Genomic DNA, 24,649 nt, shown 5'->3' with positions numbered 1-24,649 from the left:
ATGACAATTAACATTTACATTAATTGTGGAGAGGCCATTTTGTGTGGTGGACTTGGGTCGTTCTTTGATTCATATGGACTTGGGTCGTTCTTTGATTCATATACATGATACTCTGCTATAGAGATGAGAGAAGGATGAGAGAGGGCGCTACTATATGAATGTAAGAATGACCCAAGTCCTTCACTTTTACATTAATATCAGATTTAACTCATTCATTTCAGGCACTTCCGGGGGTAATTAGGATTTATCATTTATACACAAGATGAGTCCATGCATAAGCTACAATTTCCCATGTCAAACTGAATTTGGCCAAAAATTGGACTTGGGTCGTTCTTATATTCAGGTCTTCAACTGACAACATGACATGCATAATATTTAGTCCTGAAAATGTTGACCCCCACATTTCGTTTATCCCGTTAGCTATATACTTCACTGTATGAGAAACAAGAATTTGATAAAGTTGTTTGTTTCTTTCCATTAATTTATGTGATCTAAATTCCCAGTGTTCGATTTTTTTTTTTTCAGTTGAACAGCTGAACAATTTCCTCAAGTCTATGAGGACACAGTATACAGCCGTCTGACGAACCCAAAGTCTGGAAAGTGGACCAGAGACACACCTTACAGTGAGAGAGATCAGTGGATTCTCAATACATTCCGCGTCCTGGAGGGACATATTGTGAGGATGAAAGGAAGAACATTGGGAAGGGTGAATATGCATTTGATTTTATTAATATCTGTAATAAGCTACATTTAAACAAAATATAGAAATCGCCATCGTGTGTCTTTCTTGTAAAAGATGTTGATCGAGTGATTTATTTATTTTTTGCAGACCTCTAAAGGACAAGTAGCATCCCAACCAAGAGAAGACGAATTAAATACTCTTCCCCCGACCCGGATACTGAGACTGATGGGCATGATGACAGCAGTGAGAATGACCAGACCACCCAAGAAGCTGACGACCCCCAGCAGAGCATGAAGCTGGTTCCTCTTACACCATTATCAATTGTTGGCAAGGGCAAGGGCAAAATGAAAGGGAGGTGTACAACCCCCAAGGTGGCCTCTGAAGAAGCCAAGGACAGAGAACTGCTGGAAAAGGTGAATGTGAATTGTTGTAAAGAAAAGACAGTACGGATCAAGTAATCCATGTATTTTATGAACACTTATATTTTAATACATGTACATGCACGAATAACAAAAATGACTAATCCACCATATTGTTAGAGGGTAAAACTGTGTGTTTATCATGATAACGCCATGATATAAAACCGGTGAAAAGGATACTCAACACGTACATTAAGGCCACTGCAACATTGTGGTTGATCGATTTTTAAAAATATTCTTAAAATGAGCTGCATGGCCTGTCTAATTATGTTCAGATTGATTAAAACAACCAAGAATATGAAAATAACGAACGACACACACTCACTACCAAGATGTTTATATATATATATATATATATATATATATATATATATATTTATTTATTTATTTATTATTATCTGCTACAATAATAATTCCAGCACAGTGGGGTGAAGTTTTAGGTTTTCACCTTTTGAAGCACTAAATGATTCCTGTGAAGCATAATTTTTTCGAAGGTTAACTTTTACATCCCAACATATATTCTGAAAACATTTAAAGACGTGCAGCCCAGATTTTTTTTAATAAAAATTATAATTATCATCTGCTAGAATAATAATTCCTGTACAGTTGTCCATGAGGTGAAGTTTTAGGTTTTCACTCTGGAAGGACAGAATGCTTACTGTAAAGCATAATTATGTTTAATGTTAACTTTTACATCCAAACATATATTCTGAAAGCACTTTTACATGCAGCTCATTTTTTTTTTAACTGAACATAATGTTGAATACATGTATTACCTCTAACATCAAAACAAGAGATTAAACACGTAAATTGCGATTTGGACATTTCATCTCGACCATACACAAACCTTATTTGTTTGAGTTAACTCCGTCAAGGTAAAATTATATGCATGCTTTCACGATAGGCATTTCTTTAAATTTACATTTTCGTCAACCAGTTGTATCCGAGTAATTGAAAATATTTATTCTCAATGTTATAAAGGAGTTTCTTACTTTTAACATGTGAATTTCAAACTGTTCTCAATTTCGCTGATATTGTAGTTTTGTATATATTCACCTGCATAATTATGTTTGAATTAATATGGAAGATGTTAAGGAATAAAGATTCGCAAGTACATTTTAACACTCGATATTAAAACAAGCTTTGAACACTAAGTGTTGCAGTAAACAAAAAATTTGATCCGGCATTGTCCCATACACTAACATGAATTAAAATAACGCACAAAGTTATTACTAAATTTATTCAGTTCTTGAGGTTTTTCTGGGATACATTAATAGGTGATTAAACATTATGATAATGAACATTGTTCTGTATTAAAGAAAAGGAACAGTAAAGTGTTACATTACTGTCATTAATCTCAAGATCTCAAAATATGTTTTATTACGTGTTCAGAACATTTTGGTTAACTGTGATTTTTTGTTTTTGTTTCAGCACTCTCGAGATAATTTCGTGATACCGTATAATTCCTGGTTAACTGCTCAATAACTTATACTACTTTTGTGCAACATGATGAAATATAAACGATGTACCCTTATGAGTATTGAAGTGACTGGTATCCTTTTATTATGTTGTAGCTCCTCCAGCGAGCAGATGAGGTCAGAGATCTACGAAGGTCTTCTTTCGCCTTGTCATCTCCCCCCGCAAGACCGTCCAGGTCTTCACCAGCTAACTCCGCCATCAGCGTCTCATAGTGTCCGTACTTTGGCCTCCTCAACAACCAGGGACTTGTCCAAAACCTCCTTTGAAGCATTTTGGTCCTCTCTTGAGCATCTCTTTTTCTGCGGCGCCTCCTTGACAACAGGGTCGCACCAATCGTGCAGAAGATCAGGGTCTCTTCTTCTTCAAGCAGAGCGAAAATGCTTCTGGCATCCATCTTTGAGTGCCAAAAATATGCATTTCCCGCCCCTCGATCGTATAAAACTCTTATTACTCGTAATAAAGTCTTGACAACTCGTTTAAAGCTCGCTTTAAGTCGTATAAAGGTCACTGCAACTCATACTAAGCTCGGTATGTCTCGTTTCGAGCTCGGTTCACTCGTACAGCGAGCGTAGTGAACTCGGCGTTGAGTCTTATATCACTCATGCAAATTCCAGAAAAAAAAAATTACATTTCGCGCGAGTTTGTGCGAGTTAACGCGAGTTGGAGCTCGCACAGCTCGCGCACGACTCGCGACTCAAACTCGCCAAAGTGTAAACGTTGCTTTAGTATGCAAAGTACTCAAAATATTCTGCACTCAAGCTCATCTTGACGATCTAACATGATTGAAGTTTGATTTATTATTATCATTGCTATTTATTATTATTACTATTAGTAGTAGTAATAGTAGTAGTAGTAGCAGCAGTTACAGTATTATCGTCACCATATTATCATTATTATTTATTATTATTATTATTATTATTATTATTATGAATAATAATAATAATAATATCATCAACATTATTATCATCAACATCATTATTATTCAGTAAAGAATTATCACTTTCATTCTTCTTCTTTGTTTCAGCTCTTTTCATCTCTATCTCTCACATTGCGAGAGATAGAGTGATGACGTACAATGACACTGTTTTCATACAGCATTGTAAGCAGCCATATTGACATGAATATAGCCAACAGCACAGCCAGGTTCAGTCCGTCAAGTTGGCAAATTTTGCTCCAAAAAAAAATAATTATCTTATCCTTACTCAAATAGAATGATATAACTTTGAGGTTTACTACGTATTCTATTTCAGAAGAGAGATTAGATTGATCTTGATAATTTCAGAAAGTCTGCACAAAATGAAAAAAAAATGTACAGAAGATCAATGGCAGACACTGCGATGAGAAACTTTAATCTTATTCTTCCGAAATGTGTTGCCAAGTTAAGGATCAACCACAAGTTTAGCAATATAGGCTTCTGTAATCCTGCAATGTGTAAATATTGTAACTGAAACAACAAATAGTATAATCTATGTAAACCAAAAAAGGCTCGAATGAATTTTTGTATGTTTGTTGTTATGTTGTGTTTTCCCCCTATGAAGCGCTATAACAACGAATAGCAAAGATATATAAAAACACAGCAACAACATCAAACCACAAAAATACTGATGAAGTCGAGGGATTGGTGGGTTGATACGATCAGTACCATACCACTATTATATATGACAGCAAATAATAAGACAACCGATTCTCTCCGCAGATTGTCGTTAATGCTTTAATCTTGCTCTCTCGTGCAATAATGCCGAATTAGAATACTGATACTGTTTACTTGCTTTTTTTTAAGTATCATGACTGTAATTATAATGGGGATTTTTTTAAATCTATTTGAATTTGTGGGGTTTTTTTTCCTACCATGTAGCAGAAAGAGAAGAACAAAATAACCTTAATCGGTAGAAATAGATTCAGACAACAGAGTCTCTCAAAGTTAACATTTGGTTAAAACGCAGAATTTCTTGAAGAAAAATTAACCATCATAGTAAAGCACAGACCACATCCGTAACATAAGTTACATAATTATTCAATACAACATCAGAAACTCAGAAAAACATTGCACGTTGGTTGTCATATGCATATATAGTGATCATCTTTGGAAGCAGAATAATATTTGTAAGCGTTGCGCAGACTGTTTCACCATGCATGTCATGACTTTTTTGTTTTCATTTTTGGACATAACACTTGCCGAATGTTGTAAAAGTACGAAAGGAACAAACAGTGACAATTATTTTGTATTTTACATTTTTTCTCCATGTGTGTATACTGAAAACATTAAAATACAAGAATACGGTGCATAGTATACCATATAATGATATTTTTTGTGTTTATCACAGTGGTTTTATGTATGATGATCGCATGTTTATCAATTTGCATTTTTGTGAAGCCAATAACCAATCTTTTTTATCGTGCTATCAATTAAAATTCGGAAAGTGAGACAACATCCTTAGCTGCAGTAAATCATTGCTGCATATAGATCCTACCTTAGTGATGCAGCAAAACATAGTTAAAGGGGCATTCCAGACGATTTTCATAATTTCTCATCATAGTAGATAAATCAACAGCTCCAATGTATATTAGATCTGCGGAATTTATTGTTGTTCTTGAGCAGAGAAACAATACTTTGATTAACCTTAAACAAATTGCATTGAACAAGGATGATGACATATAGGAGGCTCACATATTTCAGAAATGTAGCAGTGTAATTTCATTACAGAGAATACCGCTTGCTTGCGAGTTCACCTGGGTATACATGCTTTCTTCTTTTGTTCAGCTTCCTTGAGCCCCAACTCATGCATTCTTATGATGACCCTACCATGTCATCATCCTTGTTCATTGCAATTTGTTATGAATTTCGAAAATATTCTTATTCTTCAACGCAATCACTACAAAACTCCGTCCTCAGTATAACTATAATTGATAGTTTTTCAAATGCAAAAATCTGACAATCATTCGGAGGTCTCCTTTAACAGTTTCATTACAGGAAGAAAATGTAATTAACCTCCTATTCTATAGTGACACAACGTTACGGCTTACATTTGAGCTGACCGCGCTTATATACATAATCCGAAAAGAGAACAAGAAGCTTTATTTGGATATATCTTACGTTAGAAGGGACGTTCTAAAGGTTGCAAATGTCATTGACGTGCTTGTATGTATTCAGTTTTTGAAGTAGCGTAATGTGCGTCAGGTTGACCTTTTAAATACATTGACTCAAGTATTTGTTGTAAGTTATAGTACACTACTTAACTCAGTCGTGCTGTCGACCGCATTTCAATTATAAAAAGCCGAATTCAGATGTCTTAACTAAAGAATGTATATAATCATTTAAAACTGTGTATTTACATTAATACGTTATATGTCTCTCATTTTATCATCAGTGGAATAGCTGAAATAATAAAGTTTTTGTTCTTTCACTGAGATTAAAAAAGTATATCTCCCACTCAAGTTATGAAAGTTTATACCTTCTGAAAGTACACATCGTGCCATTATTATTTCTATCGGTCTACTTTGATGAGCACTCAAAATCATAAACAGAACGACATATAACTTTCGAAACATCATCTGCAGAACACCACAATTGTGTTCAAAAGCAAACATTGCGTTAATTCATTCCTTGATAGGTAAATCTCTACGTCTAAGGGAAGGGTATTACAATTTACTGGGGGGGGGGGGAAGGGAAATCTACATTCTATCTATTAACATGTACAAAGGTATGTAGGCCTACTCTATAGTTTCGCCTGTGAATATGTGTTCAGAGACTATCCATTGTTGCTGCACTGGCGTTTTCTTTGAAAACATCCTGCAGTTTGAATTGTTGGTTTGTTTCCGTTACAATAATAGATAGAAATTAAGTGTTTTTATCCCTACACTTACACTTCCAGCTATCACTATATAGCATTAAACTATCACTGTTAATATAACACCCAAACTATAGCAACTATAAGTGTATCTATATCCAGGTCGTTTCCCTCCTGCTGAGGGCATTGGCAAAATCTACTGGCTGAAAGACAAGCGCCACCATGTTTCCTGCCTCGGCCAGTTTTCTTTCCACCTGCAAGTGAGGTCAAAACGTGGAAGTAGTATATATGATTAGACTCAAGGGTCAGAATAAAATGAAAAGATGGGTAATGGTTATTATGCCAACATACAGCTATCGTTTGACATTTTTATCGTTTGCTGTATAAGTGATCATAATCGACTTACTATAGTATATATTCAAGTAGCCCAACATTCATTTTGTCAGGCCTATAACTTGGGGGTGGGGTGGCGGAGGTTCAGGGGGTGCAAAGGACACCCCCCCCCCAAAAAAAAAAGACAACAACAACAACAACAGAAAACAAAAAACAAACAAAAAACACAACAAAACAAAACAAATTGAATGTAATAATATCTTTAATTATGCGACAATGATCGAAATGATCTAGGCCCAACTTTTGGGTTGCTGGTTGTAAATAACCAACGTATCGTCTACTATCCTGATTGAAACAAAAAATCCATATAGTCTACCCAAAGTGAGTACTACATTGTTGAATTTCAATTCTAAAACTGAAAAGTTCTCTAATGTGGGAGGGAATACCAAATCCAACAAAATGCACGGCCGCATGGCATACCTCTGCAGTGTCAAGACCGGCGGAGACTGGTGTCATGTTTAACTGAGTGAGTGCCCAATTTCCCAGCTGCCCATCGTTGGTGACACCGGGTGCCTGTTGTCTAGAAGGGATACCACTCCTCGCCACGAGCCCTTCTGTAGAAATGTGTGTCACCTGTCAAAAATGACGCACAACAATAAGGCTGTTCACTATAGTAGATTTATCTTCATGGACATTAATTGCCCTAAGGATCTAATGGTGTGATCTTTAAAACGCCGACAATATGTCAGTATTTCATCAGTGAACTGCATCTTCAGCTCTTTTCTTTTTAATTCATGATTCACAATGTTAAAAGTCACGTTCTATTTTCAATAGCCCACGATGATGTCGTTGCTTTAAATACTCAAACCTATATGTTATATGCCTATATGCTAATATTAACATTCAACAGTCTTAAAGACACTTTGCAATTAATCATGTGTTTGTTCAATTGTTTTTTCTCAATCAAATTTGACACTAAATGTGTTGATTTTTTTTTTCTCTCTCATATTTTGTGTGACCCAAACAACATTTCAACGCAGTAAATGTTTTGCAATCCATGCAACCTTTAATCTGGGATGTCTTCTGAATCAATAATGGTATTGAGCTGAACTGTATTGAAAGACAATGAAATGTTAAGAGAAATTAGCGAATCAGAGCTCTCTTCACTTCAGTTCAAAAGCGTAAGGATGCTGGGAGAATCCAACTCTTTAAAAGCGCTTACACGTCTTGTTTGGAACAATGAGACGATGATGGGATGTGACGAGTTAAGAATGACGCCTGTAGGCATGTCCTAAACAAAGAGAGCTCATACTGGATCAATAGAATCGCCTTGCCTTCTGGCCTTCTCGGTTTCTCTTCCTCAATATCACTCCACTAATGAGTTTCGATATCGACAATACAGTTGTCTACTCCTTGAAGCTCTTTGCCTTGCCTGGAGGCGATCTCGAGATTCGTGTTAACTTTTGTTGCAACTATTATACCAATAGTATCTTGGTCGAACTGATTTACTCTGGACGTGAAGATGTTGGACTATCTATAATAATGGTTATTATTGCCTTTATTCATTTATACTCTCACACCATTCAGAACATCCCTTCAGGTAAGATATGCGTCAATATATATTTCCCATATAAAATTATGTAAGCATACAAGAATCACATTAAAAAAGTCACAACCTTTGTTTTTTCTCCTTTTTTTCTGCTTTCAAGTTTCAATTAGCCTCTAGTCTAGACAGGTTGCTACCTAAATTTACTAATCCTCCAAACTATTTTCGAAGAGAATGAACTTTATTGTGAGATAATGGCACTCAATAACTGTGACTGAATACGTCATTTCGTTTATTTATTGCTCATAATGGTCCGTATAATACAAGCGAACATAGGACGAAATTGGAGCATTCAACCTGTACGTCCATTGACTGATAACGCAGTTTTGGCTATAGGCTGACTTGCATATACTATCACTTTGTTAGTCCTTTCTTATACTACACCTCATTTCCAGCAAGGGTCAATCCTAGTTTGTCCAAGGTCAGTGATGTTTCCAACGGTCTTGAGATGTATGACATAACACCGTACGGGATCTTCTTGATGTACAACGACACCTGGGCATGTATTTGAAATTCATAAAAGAAGAGGAAATAAGAAGATGACATACTTAGATCGTGCATGTGGTAACCCTGTTGTTTGTAAGGTGTGGTCATGCTGGATATACGTCAATCTTACTTTCCGCATAAAAGTATATCCTCATAATTATGATCCGGTAATAGTTCTTCCAGAAGGCAGGGCCACTTCATAAAGCCATCAGGTCCCAGAAAACGCATTTCTGTGGTTTGGTATACTACAACTTCTTATTATGATTTTCACTGTTCATTGTTAGCCTTGCTAAAAGTAGAATAGAAGATTTTGATTCAATGGGACGCTCGGTGTTTATGTGTATTAATAATTTATTGCTTATTTTGTTTCAGAATTCTTAAAAGCATCGCAATTCCTCGAAATGTTTTCATTCATTTTAAAATTGGCAACATATTTCAGAAAATGAAAGTCCTTGTTTCTCTCACAAGTGGCCATTTGTTTTTATTATTTTTCTGATTTTGAGATTTGGTACCGATTTAATAAACACAAGATTACGATTTTTGCAGCAAAATCCACATATCGGGTTCTCATGGATTAACTCGTAATTGAGAGATCTTAATATTTACAGCATATAGACAATAGTGAATAAAACATCTTGTCTGAGGAGGTCAGAATTTTCCTGCAGATCTTCCGTCAAGTCCTGGGATATTTTCCCCGTAAGAAATCATAATTTTGCCATAAAAAATCAGACAATCAAAAGTTATGAATTTTGGAAGATCTAATGCCGCCATCGCTGGATGAGAAGACTATACTGTACAGCTTGTGATGTCACAAGCGTAGAACGCTATAAGTAAAAATTCATCTTCACTTTGCTCGCATGATAAAACGGCACTTGACTTATCTCTTTCAGAAGGCAGGGGAAATAATATTACCCTTAGCATACGTCAGTAATAAGTCGAGGGAATATGTACTTTTTGTTTTAAATGAAATTTTGTGAAATTCTCCTTATGATTTTCTTATAGTAGTCTTTTCATCCAGCAGTGACTTCAAAGCAACTTTAGAAAAATATTGCTGCATTTTCTCAATCAATATGTATACGAAGGTGAACTTATCCTCTGATATGTACACAGTATTCACACAACCAAGAGTGCGATAGGTTAAGAATGGACTCGCGACCATGATCGGACGAGCACTCACAGGAAAAAAGCATGCATGCATTGAAGTGAAGAGCAACACAAATCTTTTCATGTCACAAAAATTCATCGATGATGCACTTCATGTCATGAATTTGACAGTTACTTCAGGAATGGGAGTGACAGAGTACAAGGCATGTGCCAGTCAAGTGGCTTTGGGTGGGCAAAGAGAGTCATTGTTTAGATTCAGTTTCATTTGGGAAAATTCCTAGAACAAGAATTGTCTACAGAAAGAAGGAAGGGGAGATGAAGTTTGTGTGTGAGTGATATGTATCTCTATCTATCTATCTATCTATCTATCTATTCTATCTGTCTATCTATCTATCTATCTATCTATCTATCTATCTATCTAAAAGTATCTATCTATAAAAAGTAATCGATATTTTGCCCTTAGGAAAAGGAATTCGGCGTATACACTCACAAACCAAAACGTTGACAAACAATAACGTACAAAAATGCCATTGCTTCTTGACTTATTGAGTATCAGATAAATTGCAACATTCCTGTTGTAAAAAAAAAAATGTATATGATAAGGAAAATACGGATTTTTTATACAAAATTTATGTTAAGGTTATTCATATCACATTGGGTACCAAAAAACGTTCATGAGGGCTCATGCCTTTTTCTCATGGGGATAAAAAAAAGAATGACTATCTAATTATATGAATGAATAAGCAGGTGAATGAATAACGAACAAATACATGTACATGAATACACAATCAAACAGCAAAATGAGAATTTGTCGTTTTATAATACCGAGTCACCATCTGTAGATTGTAAATGTAGAAAAGCGCCCTCAGCGGTAGTCACCGCCTGCTCGTTGACTCGCTGGACCTCGTCACCGATGAAGAGATCACACTTGGCCAATTCGACTCCGAGCTCTCCGATGCTATATGAAAATTGGCAACCGAAAGAGATGGGGTAAGAAGAGAGACAGGGACAGGAGATGTCCATGGGGTGTATACTGTCGATTTTAACTGGTTAGGTATGTTTTGTTTTGTTTGTTTTGTGTAATACAAAAATATTGTGTTGCAAAAAGATTAGATGATTAAAAGTCTCTTATGTGTAATGATGCTTTTAACATACAGTTACAGTCTTAAAATCTTGAGTTACGAGGAGCAACAGGAACTTTGATGATATATTCAAATATTTGTATGAACATCGTAAGATAATTACACCAAAAAAAAAATGTATTTTTTTTTTTTCAAAATGCGTGATATATGAGAATTGCAGCAAAGATCATGAATTCCAATGGTAGCTAGAGGGTGTCAACTGATCATAATCTGAGACGGAGCCCGGCAACCAGCGAGATGCAATGGAGGGCCTCTGAATAATATTAGGCTAGGTCACTGGCCCCTTTCGATACCAATGAGTTAAAATGCGCACAGATTCCACACACATACCTATGGACAAGAAATTAATGTGGCGTAGAGAGGGTTAAGAGCATTCACGAGTTATTTCTTGCCTTTCACTGAGTATTTTTTTCTCGTGTACTTACTACACTTTGTTCTGTATAGTGATAAAGGTCAAGCTATTCTCCTTTAGGAGTTCTCGAGCTATCTCCACGGCTTTGGTGTCGGGGGACATTTGGTTACTTCGGAAACTCCTGACAAAGAGAAATAAAAAAAGAATACACCTTGCGTTACAGTAGTTTGCACACAATGAGAATTATGTCAATCATAATTATTACAGTTATGATGATAACAGCCATTATCATTGTGACATATGTCGAGATTGTCGAGATATTACAACAGGATTCCATTAATGCTATACTGTTTATCCATGTCGGGAAAGGACATCGTATACAGTGAAGATTTATGTGCGGATAAATTGAGGACTATTACAACTGAGGCGATTGTATATAGTATTACCCGATTTAGCTTACACATTGCAATTAATATCATAATATGGGATACATAGCAGGTCGTGTGCAAAACTGTTGGGACATTTCAAATCTCGTAGGAGGGGGGGGGGATAATCGTATAAAGGAGAAACCAAAGGCAGCGAGGTATATGTTATTAATCTGAGTCTGCTATAAAGAATACAGAATAGGCCGACAGTGCACTAACTCGGAGAAGTTTAACCTCTGTAGCATCGGATTACTGTGCAGTTCTGTATTTATATGATGATGATGATGATGATATGATATTCTGTATTTATAGTATAATGTCAAATTACTTCAAACAGAAACAAGTCGACAGCCATGGTTGCCAATGAAGGAATTAGGCAACAAAAATGACACCAACAACAGCAAAGCAGCGGTGTCTATAGCATTATGGTTGACACGCTGAATAAGAGGAACAAGCCGAATAGTGTCTGTAACCTTTACGAAATATGCTGGACATAGTCAATTGATCGTTGCCATGCCTGTAAACGGTAAAACTACTCAGAATGAGCCGTGGCTTAAAGTACGTTTTTTTTTTAACAATAAATCTTTTATGTATGCGAGCATACTTGACCTTGGCTAAACGTTTTGACAGCGCAGAGCGAACACTGCTATCAAAACTTGAAGTCGTTTGAGTTATGCAGTGGTCACTTAGACTTCAACCAGTTACCATGAATGAAATGTTGCAAACTAAAACCCTACGATGTAGTAGTAAAGTAATTGTAGAAGCGACTGACGAATAAAAATAACTGGTCTTGCCCTATGGATGGTACAATGCGCGATATTGCCCTCTTTAGAATATGCTGCTTTCCAAGAACAGCGCTTGAAAACAAACACTTTAAAAAAAAAAAGCTTTAAGAAGACTGAAAAGGGTGAACAACAACAAAAAATAAAAGTAAATCAGACTATTTCTTAAACGATGGCACTGAATATTGTGAACAACATTTCTGAAAGCAGTTGGCAGGGAGAGGGTCGGGTGTATCAAATTATGATAATGTGTTTGGAACATGAATGAGTACAGGTATATCCCAGAGGACATCAGCTTCCCTTTTCGCCCGAAAATAGAGTCGTCGGCATGGCTTTGCTGTTGTTATTTCATTGATAATGTCCACAAATTGATTTCAGAGATAAACATTAATACGTTTACTTGTCATCATGCTTGTCGTTACAAATGGAGAGAGAGAAACAGAAGTAACTCACTTCACAAGGGAGTATATTTCATTGCCAATGTTGGCCGTTGGTTTGCATGGAGAAGGAGGAGGGGGTGCCGGGGGATTCCCCAGTCTTGGCCGGAGGCTGGGCTGGGGCGGTGCCGGAAGTTCCTGCTTGTTGACGTTCGCAGGCCGCGGCTTTTGATTCCCGCCGGCGGGAATCGGGGGAGGCAACTTCAGCGGTTTCTTAACGGATTTCATCGAACCGGTTTTACTCGGCTCCGAAGACTTCGTTTCCTTGGCCTTTGTGGGCGGTCCAGGCAGAGGTTTGTTGTTCAGTTTTCGCGGTGGAGATGACGATCCTTTATCTGCGAGATCCGAATCTTCCGGAGCGGGCTTTTTCGTTAGCGTCAACTCGCGCAGTTCGGATCGAAAGGCATCGCGCTCGGCTCTGGTGGTGAGGGGTGAATCCAGCAATGTCGGTTTGCGGGGTGGAGAGCCGCTCCCACTACTTCCTGTCTCAGACACGGCTTCTTCCACAGTCGGTTTACGTGGGGCAGAGGCCTTAATGGGGAAGATGTATCCATCGTCGTCCACTTCCCGATTTGATGAAGACGAGTCATCCGTGCCGACATCGGCCGCTGTCGCCAGATCGACCCTCGACGATGTCAGTCTGGGACAGGGCCAGGAATTCGAATCGTCGTCGGTGGAGTTCGAGCATCCCATGTTCTCAAGGGCCTGGTACTGCCACAAGAGACGGAAGATATAAAAAATCGTCGATGGCAGTATCATATTACTGATTGTTAACATACACTCTTTATAGTACGGATATTGAGTGCTGATAAACATTATCCTATCTATAGCATATGAGAATCAAAACAATGATTGTCAACATAATCAGCCAAATAACTGAGAGTTTGGAAATCCTGAAAATTTGCACGTTTTCACGAAATCAAGGGTACTTGTATACGGCATAATTGCTCATGCAAACTTAATGAGGTAACAATTTCATCACCCAACAACCCTCTAAAGTTTAAAACACATTAGATTTACTGTTAGGAACTTATTCTTAAAGGAATTAGGACTAGTATTCAATGTATTCTAGGTTTGATATACCGCAAAAGTGGTTAAAACCGACTGAAAAGGGGTTTAAGTCATAAAATGATTTCTCCTTGAAGAAATTTCGAGTGAAAAAAAAAACGACGACAACAACAACAAACAAACAAACAAACATGTTGCGTCAACTGATTATTTCGACTGTACCGGTTCGTGGTAGACAAGTTCATTTCGACGTTGAGGCACGGGCTTCTCGCTCCTCTCGTTGCCGCTAATCTCGCTTTCTTCGATGACCACCATGCTCTGAGCCGCGAGAGTGAATCCGACGGTTGACAAGTCGCTTGTCGACGCAGAATGGATTTTCTCGGGGCGCTGGACGCCCAGGGCTTCCATCAGCGAAGTGTACCATTTGTCCCGCTGCAGACTGGTGGGCATGTCAATACATTACGCAAACAATATCATTGGCAGCAGAATTACAATCCGTAAAGGAATCCACTGGCGTAGCCAGGGGGGGGGGGGGGGGGGGGGCGATGGGGGCGATCGCCCCCCCCCCCCCCCCCCCCTATGATTTGGACCGGGGATTGGGAGGCGGAAAAAAAAATGCGTGTATACTGTATGCATGCACATGAAGCGGGTCTCCTTTGCAACCTTTCATCAAATAAGATAGTTTTTTGAATATTTCACTCAAAGTGTGCACCAGATCGTTGAATTTCAATTCAAAATATGCAAAATCTCTCGTGCTTGGGAGGGGGATACCTCCTCCCAAACCCTCCCCCTCTGTGCCTCTTTCCCCAGCTTAGTACACTTTTTAGATTTACAAAAAAATTATGAATAATTCTGAGTGCACAAGACTTATCACTTACATTCCGAAAACTCAAGGTTCCCTCATGTATAAGGGGAATTTCCCCTTTTAATCGACCCTTTCCTCCCTCAGTCCCCCCTCCCCCAATCAGTTTTGTGTGTGTGTGTGTGTGTGTGATTTCCCAAATGTTGATTCCATCAAATATGCGTAGACGAGATATCTCAATTTCAACCTTAAAAAGGCAAAAGCTCCAAGGGTGGGGAAGGGTGGGGATAACACTCGCCCACGCCTTCTCCCTGCTCACCCGCCCCTCCCCCCCCCCTTCCGCCATGCATAGAAGTAGACTGTGGCTATACCCAGATCGCTTTATTTCAATTCTAAAAACGCAAAAGCTCCGCGAGCGGGAGGATTCCCCCTTCCCCTAAGCTCTACCTCACTAGACTTTCTACATACACACAGATGGTGCACATTCGGAATAAGAGCTAAATCCCGTGATTTTATCACTTCGATGAAAAAGTATTGCACCAAAAATTTGCAACAGATCGCTGAATTTCAGGTCTGAAAACGCAAAATCACCTTCGTGTGGGAGGGGATATGCCCCTATCTACACCCTCGTGTGCATGCTTTTTCTGTTTGACTGCTGAACAGACAGTGTTCAAGATATTCAGTGTAAGAATTAATACAAGACGATTATTTAAATGATACCATTTTATAGGCAAATTGTTCAATAAAAATCTACACTAAAATATACTGCAACTTTAAACAAGTGGGACTGTTTCAACTCGTTAAAACACGCAAAAACATGCATCAAATTGCACCATTTGCAACATCAAAATGCAAAAAGTTCTCACCGTGGGAGGGGGGACACCCCCTCCCACACCCTCTCCTCCCCATTCGCTCTCTCCGCTCTCTCGGGTTCAGTCGGGTTCATGATATTCAGTGAAAAGAATTAATACAAGAAGCGTATTTAAATGATAGCATTTTATAGGCAAATTGTTCACTGATAATCTACATCAAAATATACTGCTACCTTAAACAAGTGGGACTGTTTCACGTTGATAAAACGCACAAAAACATGCATCAAATTGCACCATTTGCAACATCAAAATGCAAAAAGTTCTCACCGTGGGAGGGGGGACACCCCCTCCCCTCCCCCCTCGCTCGCTCCGCTCGCCCGGGTTCAGTCGCGTTCATGATATTCAGTGAAAAGAATTAATACAAGAAGTGTATTTAAATTATACCATTATATAGGCAAATTGTTCAATGATAATCTACATCAAAATATACTGCTACCTTAAGCAAATGGGACTGTTTCACGTCGATAAAACGCGCAAAAAATATGCATCAAATTGCACCATTTGCAACATCAAAATGCAAAAAGTTCTTACCGTGGGAGGGGGGACACCCCCTCCCACACCCTCCCCTCCCCCTCGCTCGCTCCGCTCGCTCGGGTTCAGTCGCGTTCATGATATTCAGTGAAAAGAAGTAATACAAGAAGTGTATTTAAATTGTACCATATTATAGGCAAATTGTTCAATGATCAAGAAGTGTATTTAACTTATACCATTTTATAGGCAAATTGTTCAATAATAATCTACATCAAAATAAACTGCTACCTTAAACAAGTGGGACTGTTTGACGTCGATAGAACGCGCAAAAACATGCATCAAATTGCACCATTTGCAACATCAAAATGCAAAAAGTTCTTACCGTGGGAGGGGGGACACCCCCTCCCACACCCTCCCCTCCCCCTTCGCTCGCTCCGCTCTCTTGGGTTCAGTCGCGTTCATGATATTCAGTGAAAAAAATTAATACAAGAAGCATATTTAAATGATAGTATTTTATGGGCAAATTGTTCAACGATAATCTACATCAAAATATACTGCTACCTTAAACAAGTGGGACTGTTTCACGTCGATAAAACGCGCAAAAACATGCATCAAATTGCACCATTTACAACATCAAAATGCAAAAAGTTCTTACCGTGGGAGGGGGGACACCCCCCTCCCACACCCTTCCCCCCTCGCTCGCTCCGCTCGCTCGGGCTCGGTCGCTTCGCTCCCTCGCAGACTAACCGCCCCCCCCCCTAAGATGAAATCCTGGCTACGCCGTTGAAGGAATCATATTATTAGAATCGAAGAGATCCGTGAAATAAGGGCTATAAACATGTAGTCACCTTACCCACCATAGAGGAGCCATGTAAGACGAACCCTTGGACCATGCACCCGCTAACGATGCGAACAAGCTAATAACCTCAAAACAACAAAATAAAAACAGACAGAAACACCCCAAATCAAAAAAGAAAATTGTTTCCACTGCTCCGATAAGATTGCTCAGATATCCATTGTTTGATTAATAATGATACAAAGTTGTATAATACCACATGACTTAAGTTTTTATTCCGTACTACTTTTATTATATAACAGTTCACTTACAGATGTATAATTGTATTTAAAATGTCTTGTTTTGTGTGCATACTATTTTGTTGTGCTGATGATCTTATAATAATAATTTTGTTGGAAATTAGAAATGAATGAAAAGAATGAATTACGAAGAAGTTGGGCGATATCCATAACGCACTGGTACAATGTCATCGAGCCGGAGACAATCATAGTATCTCCGTTTACAAGGTGCGTCAGACAAGTGCTCTATTTTCTGGGTCCAGCTTTCGGAAATGGTCGTATCTTAAACATTTTGTATTGTTTATGAGAAAGCATTGTTTGTGTGTATGTTTGTCTACTTATTCGTGAGTGATGTGTCTTAGATTTCCCTTAACTAATCAAGTCATCGAGGAATTTTCAGTCCGAAATGACCATGTTGTCATCTTCAGCCCACCACACATTACACCATGCAACCGGCGACACGATTGTGGAGGTAGGCCGGGTGGTCATTACTTACGATCAGTCGCGCGACTCGACACCGCACACTACAAGCAGTACTGTACGCGATCAGCTTACACAGCAAGGCTTACAACTGCAACGACGTCAGTACATTACGTGATTGGCTGAAAGTCCATAACTGGTTCTAAGTCGCACGACTGGAAACTGGCAATGCTAGTGACGTCATACTTTGTGAGGTCGTGAGACCGGCGAATCGTGGCAAAGTCGTACGTGTATAGTGTGCGGTGGGCTTTATGATGGAGCACCCCTAAGCAGGAATGGATCTCAAATGTTACTTTCAGTCTTCAAAATGTATTGCTAATTTAAGAAAGAGTTGTGGATAACACGACTGAGGTGATTTCGGTAATTCCTCTATCGAAATTTACTAGGCGTATACAAATCTCCAAAGAAGGGCTTAAATGAAAGAGAAATGTTATGAAACCAGACAATGAATGCTAACATTTATATCTATAAAAAAAATACTACACGAAGTTGAAAAAAAAATCTGGCGGTTTTATTGGTAAATCATGGCAGAAGATACTACTTTCACTTACTTTCCTTCGGCCTTCAAAAACACCAGTTTGTCGTCGTCCGTCTGGATGCAGAGGTAGTTATTACCGACCTCCTCGTCGTTTTGCGCCCGCAGAATCGGCGGAAGCAACTCCTTCGTGCAACCGTTCACGACGATCTGCAGCCGATGTTTTCCGCTGTTTCGCGATTGCTCACTTCGGTAGCCGAGCAGGAAAACCGTGTTTGACTTCGCGTTTCGGCAGCACTTCCAGTACATCGGCGACAATTCGTACGATTCCTTGACAACGGGATGGAAAGACGCACAAGAAGGATGTGTTATGCAAGGTATAATGTATTGTGTTAGCCATAATGGTGACTAAAATCTTATTTGATTAAAGAATCTGCAACTTTGTTCTCCACACTTACAACAACAGCAACAACGAAGTGGATTCTTCATATCGATGATAATCATGTCATTTATAGCAATAATGGGAACGATGATAAAGAAGAAACATTAAGGAAGATTTTCATTAAAACGATGATGATAATAATCCTAGTAATAATAATAATAATAATAATAATAATAATAATAATAATAATAATAATAATGATAACAATAATGTGGTGGGCAAAAACACTTTGTCCAGGGACAAAGCATTGGTAGTAGATTAAGTAACTACGATTGAGTAAGAAATCTTATCAACTATGACACAGTGTCACTGATTATTATTATCATTATCATTATTATTATCATTATTATCATTATTATTATTAGTAGTAGTAGTAGTAGTAGTAGTATTGTTATTATTATTATCATCATTATTATTATCATTATTATTATCATTATTATCATTATATTAACCCCCTAGGTCCCTGATATGTCGACTGCTAATCAGTCAAGTCGGATGAGTGACAAGGTGATAACCAAAGAAGTCAATATAACCCTCTAACTCCGATATACGATAATCCTTGTAGCTTGGAGGAGGCAAGGAAAACACTCGGTTCTTAGGAGCAATGGGTTGATTCATCTTGCCAAACCTGCTTTATGTGACCAGAAAAACCTTCATTTAAACCAATTGTAAGGTCGACTCTTTCGACAGCCTGAGTTCATGCCGAGATTTTTTTTCTATTAATCTTTTAAAATTTCTTTATGTATTCTACATTTTTGATCACGACACTATTAGTAACCTTGTAACCTCGTCATTTGTCCTGTCGTCAAATCTCAACCACCAACGATAGATTTAAGTTAAATGATTTATCCTCGAAGAGACTTATCGTTGCGATACGCACGTGCATGCATACACTTTGTATCCCCCCCCCACACACACACATGCTCCCCCCCCCCACACACACACACATACCCCCCCCCCCTACACACACACACACATACTCCCCTCCCCACACACACTCTGTGGAGTCTCACTCTCGTTGGGATGCATACGATCATAAAAGTTTGTCAAGCACTTCATTGAAATCGAAACCAAGATAACAAATATTATATGTATTATGTTTAATAATTTCAAAGCCACTCTCATTGCCTTTCATGTCGGCATTGATGAGCGCGAATTTTCTCCATAATGTCTATATAGATGTGGTTGACCATAATCTGGAAAGGCACTCTGGATAATATCCCTCTGCTAAAGGTACTGAGAGAATATCGAGTGGTGAGGAAGCAATTGAGCAACATGTACATATATTTATCGGTTTGTAAATTGGCTTCTTGTGACTGGTTTAATGGTCAACTAGCTCAACTTCCTTCGCTACTTTTTCAAATCTTAATCATGACTGTGGTGTCACTGTGACAGTGCACACCACACGCTCAGTATATGAGTTGTTGTTTTTTTCACAAAGAGGCAGACATCCTCACATGACACATTTCTGACATAACTCTGTCAAGACAATGAAATATTAAAATATTCTAGATTAAAATACCAAAAGATTTCGAACTGACGTCATAGAAGCGTGACCATGACGATGTCTTGCATGTCATGCAAGTGTAAATAATATCAGCATAGAAAAACGCTCAGTTCATGTATAATTATGCTCATTTCATACTGCCCTACACTACGTTTGTTTTTTTATGAGAGTGCTAGTAATCTACTTTTTTTTTAGTCCTTGGCATGTCGTCCCCAGAGACATTGTTGTATAATATACATGAAGAGTTTCATCGCAAAGTGGTCTAAGCCCCATTTTTAAACATTATTTTTAAAGTATAGGAGCTAAACCATTCCATTGATACCTCACTTCTAACATAACAAAGAATATTCTTGAAGTTATGATTAGAGATATCCCGTATTTTCTTATCATTTTCTTTGTGGGTTTTTTAGCAGCTGTAATCGCAAGCATCACAAACTTAGTTCGTTTTGCGATAAAACTCTTCGTATTATTATGTAATACCTGTATACATGTCAGGGGCGGATCCAGGGAGGACCGCAACCGGCGCACGCCCCCCCCCTTATTTTTTGTTGAAACAAAAGAAATAAAAAGGAAAAAAACGGGGGGAGGGGTGCGTGTCCCCCCCCCCCCCTTTAATTTTGTAAACGCGCCCCCTCTTTACGGAATTCCTGGATCAGTCCCTGCATGTACAATATAGCGGCATATGCATGGAAACTCACAACAGACTTAGAGGGACTATTCAGTGCAAATTCATGTTGATTCCATTTATTCATAATGATTACAGTATCACATATGTGGTCAAGAGAATATCTAAATACACGTGGTATTTAGATATTCTCTTGGCCACATAAGTTGAGATGGCATTTCAGGTGTTTAACATTTTTCATTATTCTTTTTTTTCAGATAATGAGAAAGCTTTTCGAAATTATGAAAGAGCATAATTCTAAAGGAATTCAAAATCATTTGATGAAAATTGGTTTTGAAATCGCTGAGATATCCAAGACAAAACAATCCTAATAAAAGGTGGGACGCATCTTTTGTAAGGATCGCTTTGTTTTACTTTGATTTTGGATATCTCAGCCATTTCAAAACCGGTTTTCATCAAATGAACTTTGAATTCCTCTTGAAATTGTATATGCTCCTTAAAATTTCATAAAGTGGTATCTCAGTGTCTTGCAAAAAGTTAAAGGCTGAATCCTCACCTCAACCAATACCATACCATCCCTTTAATAATGGTGATTTCCATTGATGTATATCATACAAGATATTGGATTGCACCTTCCCCAATAGACCGAGTGCAATTTGCATATTCACCTGGAGTGTCTTTTGTTCAACATAACATCGAAACATGCAGGTTATGCTCAGTCTAAGAGTGAAGGTGCGTTCCAAAGTACTTGGTTAAACAGCACTTTAGCAATGACTGACAGATGATTTCATTGTCAGAATCTTGGTTTTGAATTTTGTGTTTGTTTGTGTGTGTGTGTGTGTGTGTGTGTTGAGCGTATTCAAATTATCTGAAGAAAAATAGTGGAAATAATATGATGAAATGTGTGCAAGTATTTATATTCATTAGGCCACGTATATTGATGTTGAGGGTATCATAAATCAACACAAGTCAATGTGCATCTGTATTACATATTTCCTTTGACATGAGGGAATTAATTTTGTTTTACCAAGATCATGTCTTGTAAAAATTCTAAATAATCGTACGATTGATCCTGTTGATAGGACGGAAAGATTGTCCTATATAATAGAACGCTACTACTACTTAGTACAACAAAAACAACAACAACAACTACTACTACTACTACTGTCCACCTGTAATGAACAAGAAAATACTTATATATATTATGATATTTATGTTTGTACATGAATGTGTATATGTACAATGATGATACAGAAACCAATAAATCAAATCAAATCAAATCAAATCAAATCAAATACTACTACTACTACTACTACAACTACTACTACTTCTACTACTACTACTACTACTACTACTACTACTACTAGTCATACTACTATAACTTACAACTAGTGCTTCATGCAATCGTTACAATCGTTGTAATCGTTACAACCACGATAACCATCCGCAGGATCAGGATTGTGTTAAATTGTAGCAAATAGTTATCCTCGTCGAAATGATCAAAACAATAACGAATATATCAACAGCGGAAGAAATGGCATCGCATGCCATATACAGTGTTAGCAACGACTTGAAAAAATAAAGATAATGATCATAAAGGTGATGCCGAGATTACTGATAATGAAGATTACGTACAGGAAAAGAATAAAGAGGAGGAGGAGAAACCGGAGGGGAGAAAAGATAAATAAATTAGTTGCATATCAATAGATCGCCCACCTTCTGAAGAAGGGAGCGTTTTTTGGATGAGAACAAGGAGAGGACACCGCTCCGCAACTCCGTAATGTCCGACGCCCGACGTCGCGACATCTTTCCGGGGACACGCCCTTACCCGAGCTGTCTAAGGTGGCGTCAAACAGGACAGAGGATGGGGATCAAACGAAATCCAACTGGCATAAAAGTCTTAACTCAACGATCTTGTTCTCGAGAAAAGCGGAAGAGCTGAACGACCAACATTCACTCGCTGAATGTTCGAAACTTGCTCGGGGTTCTCGCAGGGTGTAGTACACGTACACGTTGAAAGTCCAAAACAAGGCAATTGTAGACAAGAAATGAATGAAGAAACAATACTTCAAATTGACGCAATGTGAAGAAGAGTTTTGAAACTGATGGGAATCCTACATTTTCAGCTTCAGGCAATAGTCACTTAGCGGCGCATCAGCGAAGGGAAAGACAACGTCATCCTTTTGATCAGCTTCCGCGTGGCGCCATACGCGATTGCACGATCATCGCGCCACAGACGTACAGAAGTAAAACATGAAGACTTCACACAAGAATACCAGAGAAAAAATATGCTATGCCCTAAGCAAGCACATTGATTGCTCGACTATAAAAAGACATAGCTCGTGTGATCTTCATGCAGCCGAGTATGATTACGACGTAACCAAGAAGCTGATGCTAAATAAAGATACGAAAACAAGTTAGAAGACTCTGACAAGGAAACGCATTTCTTAAAATCAGAATGAACTGTAAACGTACATTGCCCATAGTGTCATTCACACACACATAAACACACACATACACATACTGTCTCTCTCATCTTACTTTTACACGAGTGTGCGAACTTGCATGGTTTAACCACTGTATACTTGTGGTGTAAAACATCCATTTGAAAACCGAAACTATGGGCAGTTAATTTATCTCTTTCAGACCCATCTCATAACGCCCTGTCATTGTATACAGCTATAGGCCAGTCGCTGATTGTAACTGAAGATGTTACTTGACGAGTCACAAAGGCGGTTATAAAAGACGAGGAAAGAAGACACCGAGACATTGGAAATTACGCCCTCCGTCCTCTCCCGCGGTTAAGAACACTCAAGTATGCCCGTCAGGCATATTAGACAATAACATAATACACTGTATATAGCCTCTTTTGATTCAGGCAATAACTAGATAATACATTAAATATCTTTACATATAGTACAAACACCACTGATCTCTACGCGCGCGCGCACACACATACACACACACACATACATACACATACACGCATACCACACGCACATCATATTTAGATAAGATGTTTGTATGTACATGTGCATTTGTTGGTATATCAAGTGTGAGATAGTATGAAAGCATCATAGCGATTAACAGCGTACTTCACTCGTTAATCCCTATTTAGTTAGAGACCTACATTGTATGTCATCATCTCATTATCTTTCTTATACCTACTAAAATAGGTAACAAATTTGACCGTCAGGACATCTTGTTTGAACATGGTGTCATATTATTTTGCCTGCCTCTTCATCAAACTGCATGGGAGAAAAATCAAAATTAGCCACATTAGTCACGTGGTTCTTACGATACAGAACAAAGGAAAGTGGAATGGGTGGGTGTAAGCAACTGCGTGTGCGTGAGACACTTACAAAGTCCGCTATGATATGTCAATGTATTAATGTGGTTATTTTTTTATTTAAACAGACCACAACGCTTTACCTCTGAATCATGATATTTACGTCAAAATTTAAATTACCCTCGAATGTTAAATGCTAAGCTTCACGCTCGATTATTACCAAGTGTGTTTAATAATTCGTTCGTCTCAAATATCTCTATTCATTATTTTGTATGATACTCTTCAATGAAATTCACTGTGTCAACCAAAGGTAAGCACAACATTAGCCCTTAACTCATTTCAAGTAAAATTCCCCAAATTATGAAATGATCTTCCAGAAGACATAAAGCACAATAGTTTTACTTTATCACGATTTCAGATATTAAAATCTACTGTCATCGTACTCACATAATGGAAATCATTTTTTCTTTCCCGCCAAATCATGTATGTGCAGACAACAACGGATTTTTTTTTTTTTGTCTTACGTGCATATTAATATCTAAGCATTGCTTCTCTTGGGGTTCCCATCA

General features: G+C 38.2%; 1 protein-coding gene across 1 annotated transcript; it reads right to left on the bottom strand.

The window, feature by feature from the left end:
* Positions 1–6,254: 6,254 nt before the first annotated feature.
* LOC139715636 (uncharacterized) lies at positions 6,255–23,226 on the bottom strand. The gene is made up of 9 exons (XM_071627193.1): positions 22,508–23,226; positions 18,294–18,547; positions 14,266–14,482; positions 13,052–13,746; positions 11,465–11,572; positions 10,723–10,855; positions 8,692–8,802; positions 7,182–7,334; positions 6,255–6,622 (listed from the first exon to the last, which is right to left on the bottom strand). Exons 1-9 carry the CDS (start codon positions 22,595–22,597, stop codon positions 6,521–6,523), a joined length of 1,863 nt encoding a protein of 620 aa, XP_071483294.1. The 5' UTR covers positions 22,598–23,226; the 3' UTR covers positions 6,255–6,520.
* Positions 23,227–24,649: the final 1,423 nt, after the last annotated feature.

This window comes from Diadema antillarum, unplaced genomic scaffold (assembly GCF_040938485.1).
Source record: "Diadema antillarum isolate AM-2024a unplaced genomic scaffold, OU_Dant_1.0 scf00000053, whole genome shotgun sequence".
NCBI lineage: Eukaryota > Metazoa > Echinodermata > Echinoidea > Diadematoida > Diadematidae > Diadema > Diadema antillarum.
This window is presented reverse-complemented; position numbering and strand designations above follow the sequence as displayed.

Coding starts and splice junctions, on each gene's coding strand:
- LOC139715636 (XM_071627193.1), bottom strand. CDS start 22,597: ATGTCGCGACGTCGGGCGTCGGACATTACGGAGTTGCGGAGCGGTGTC. Junction 11,573..13,051: donor GAAATATACTCCCTTGTGAA/GTGAGTTACTTC, acceptor TCTCTTTGTCAG/GAGTTTCCGAAGTAACCAAA. Junction 7,335..8,691: donor TGACCCTTGCTGGAAATGAG/GTGTAGTATAAG, acceptor CATTTTTGACAG/GTGACACACATTTCTACAGA.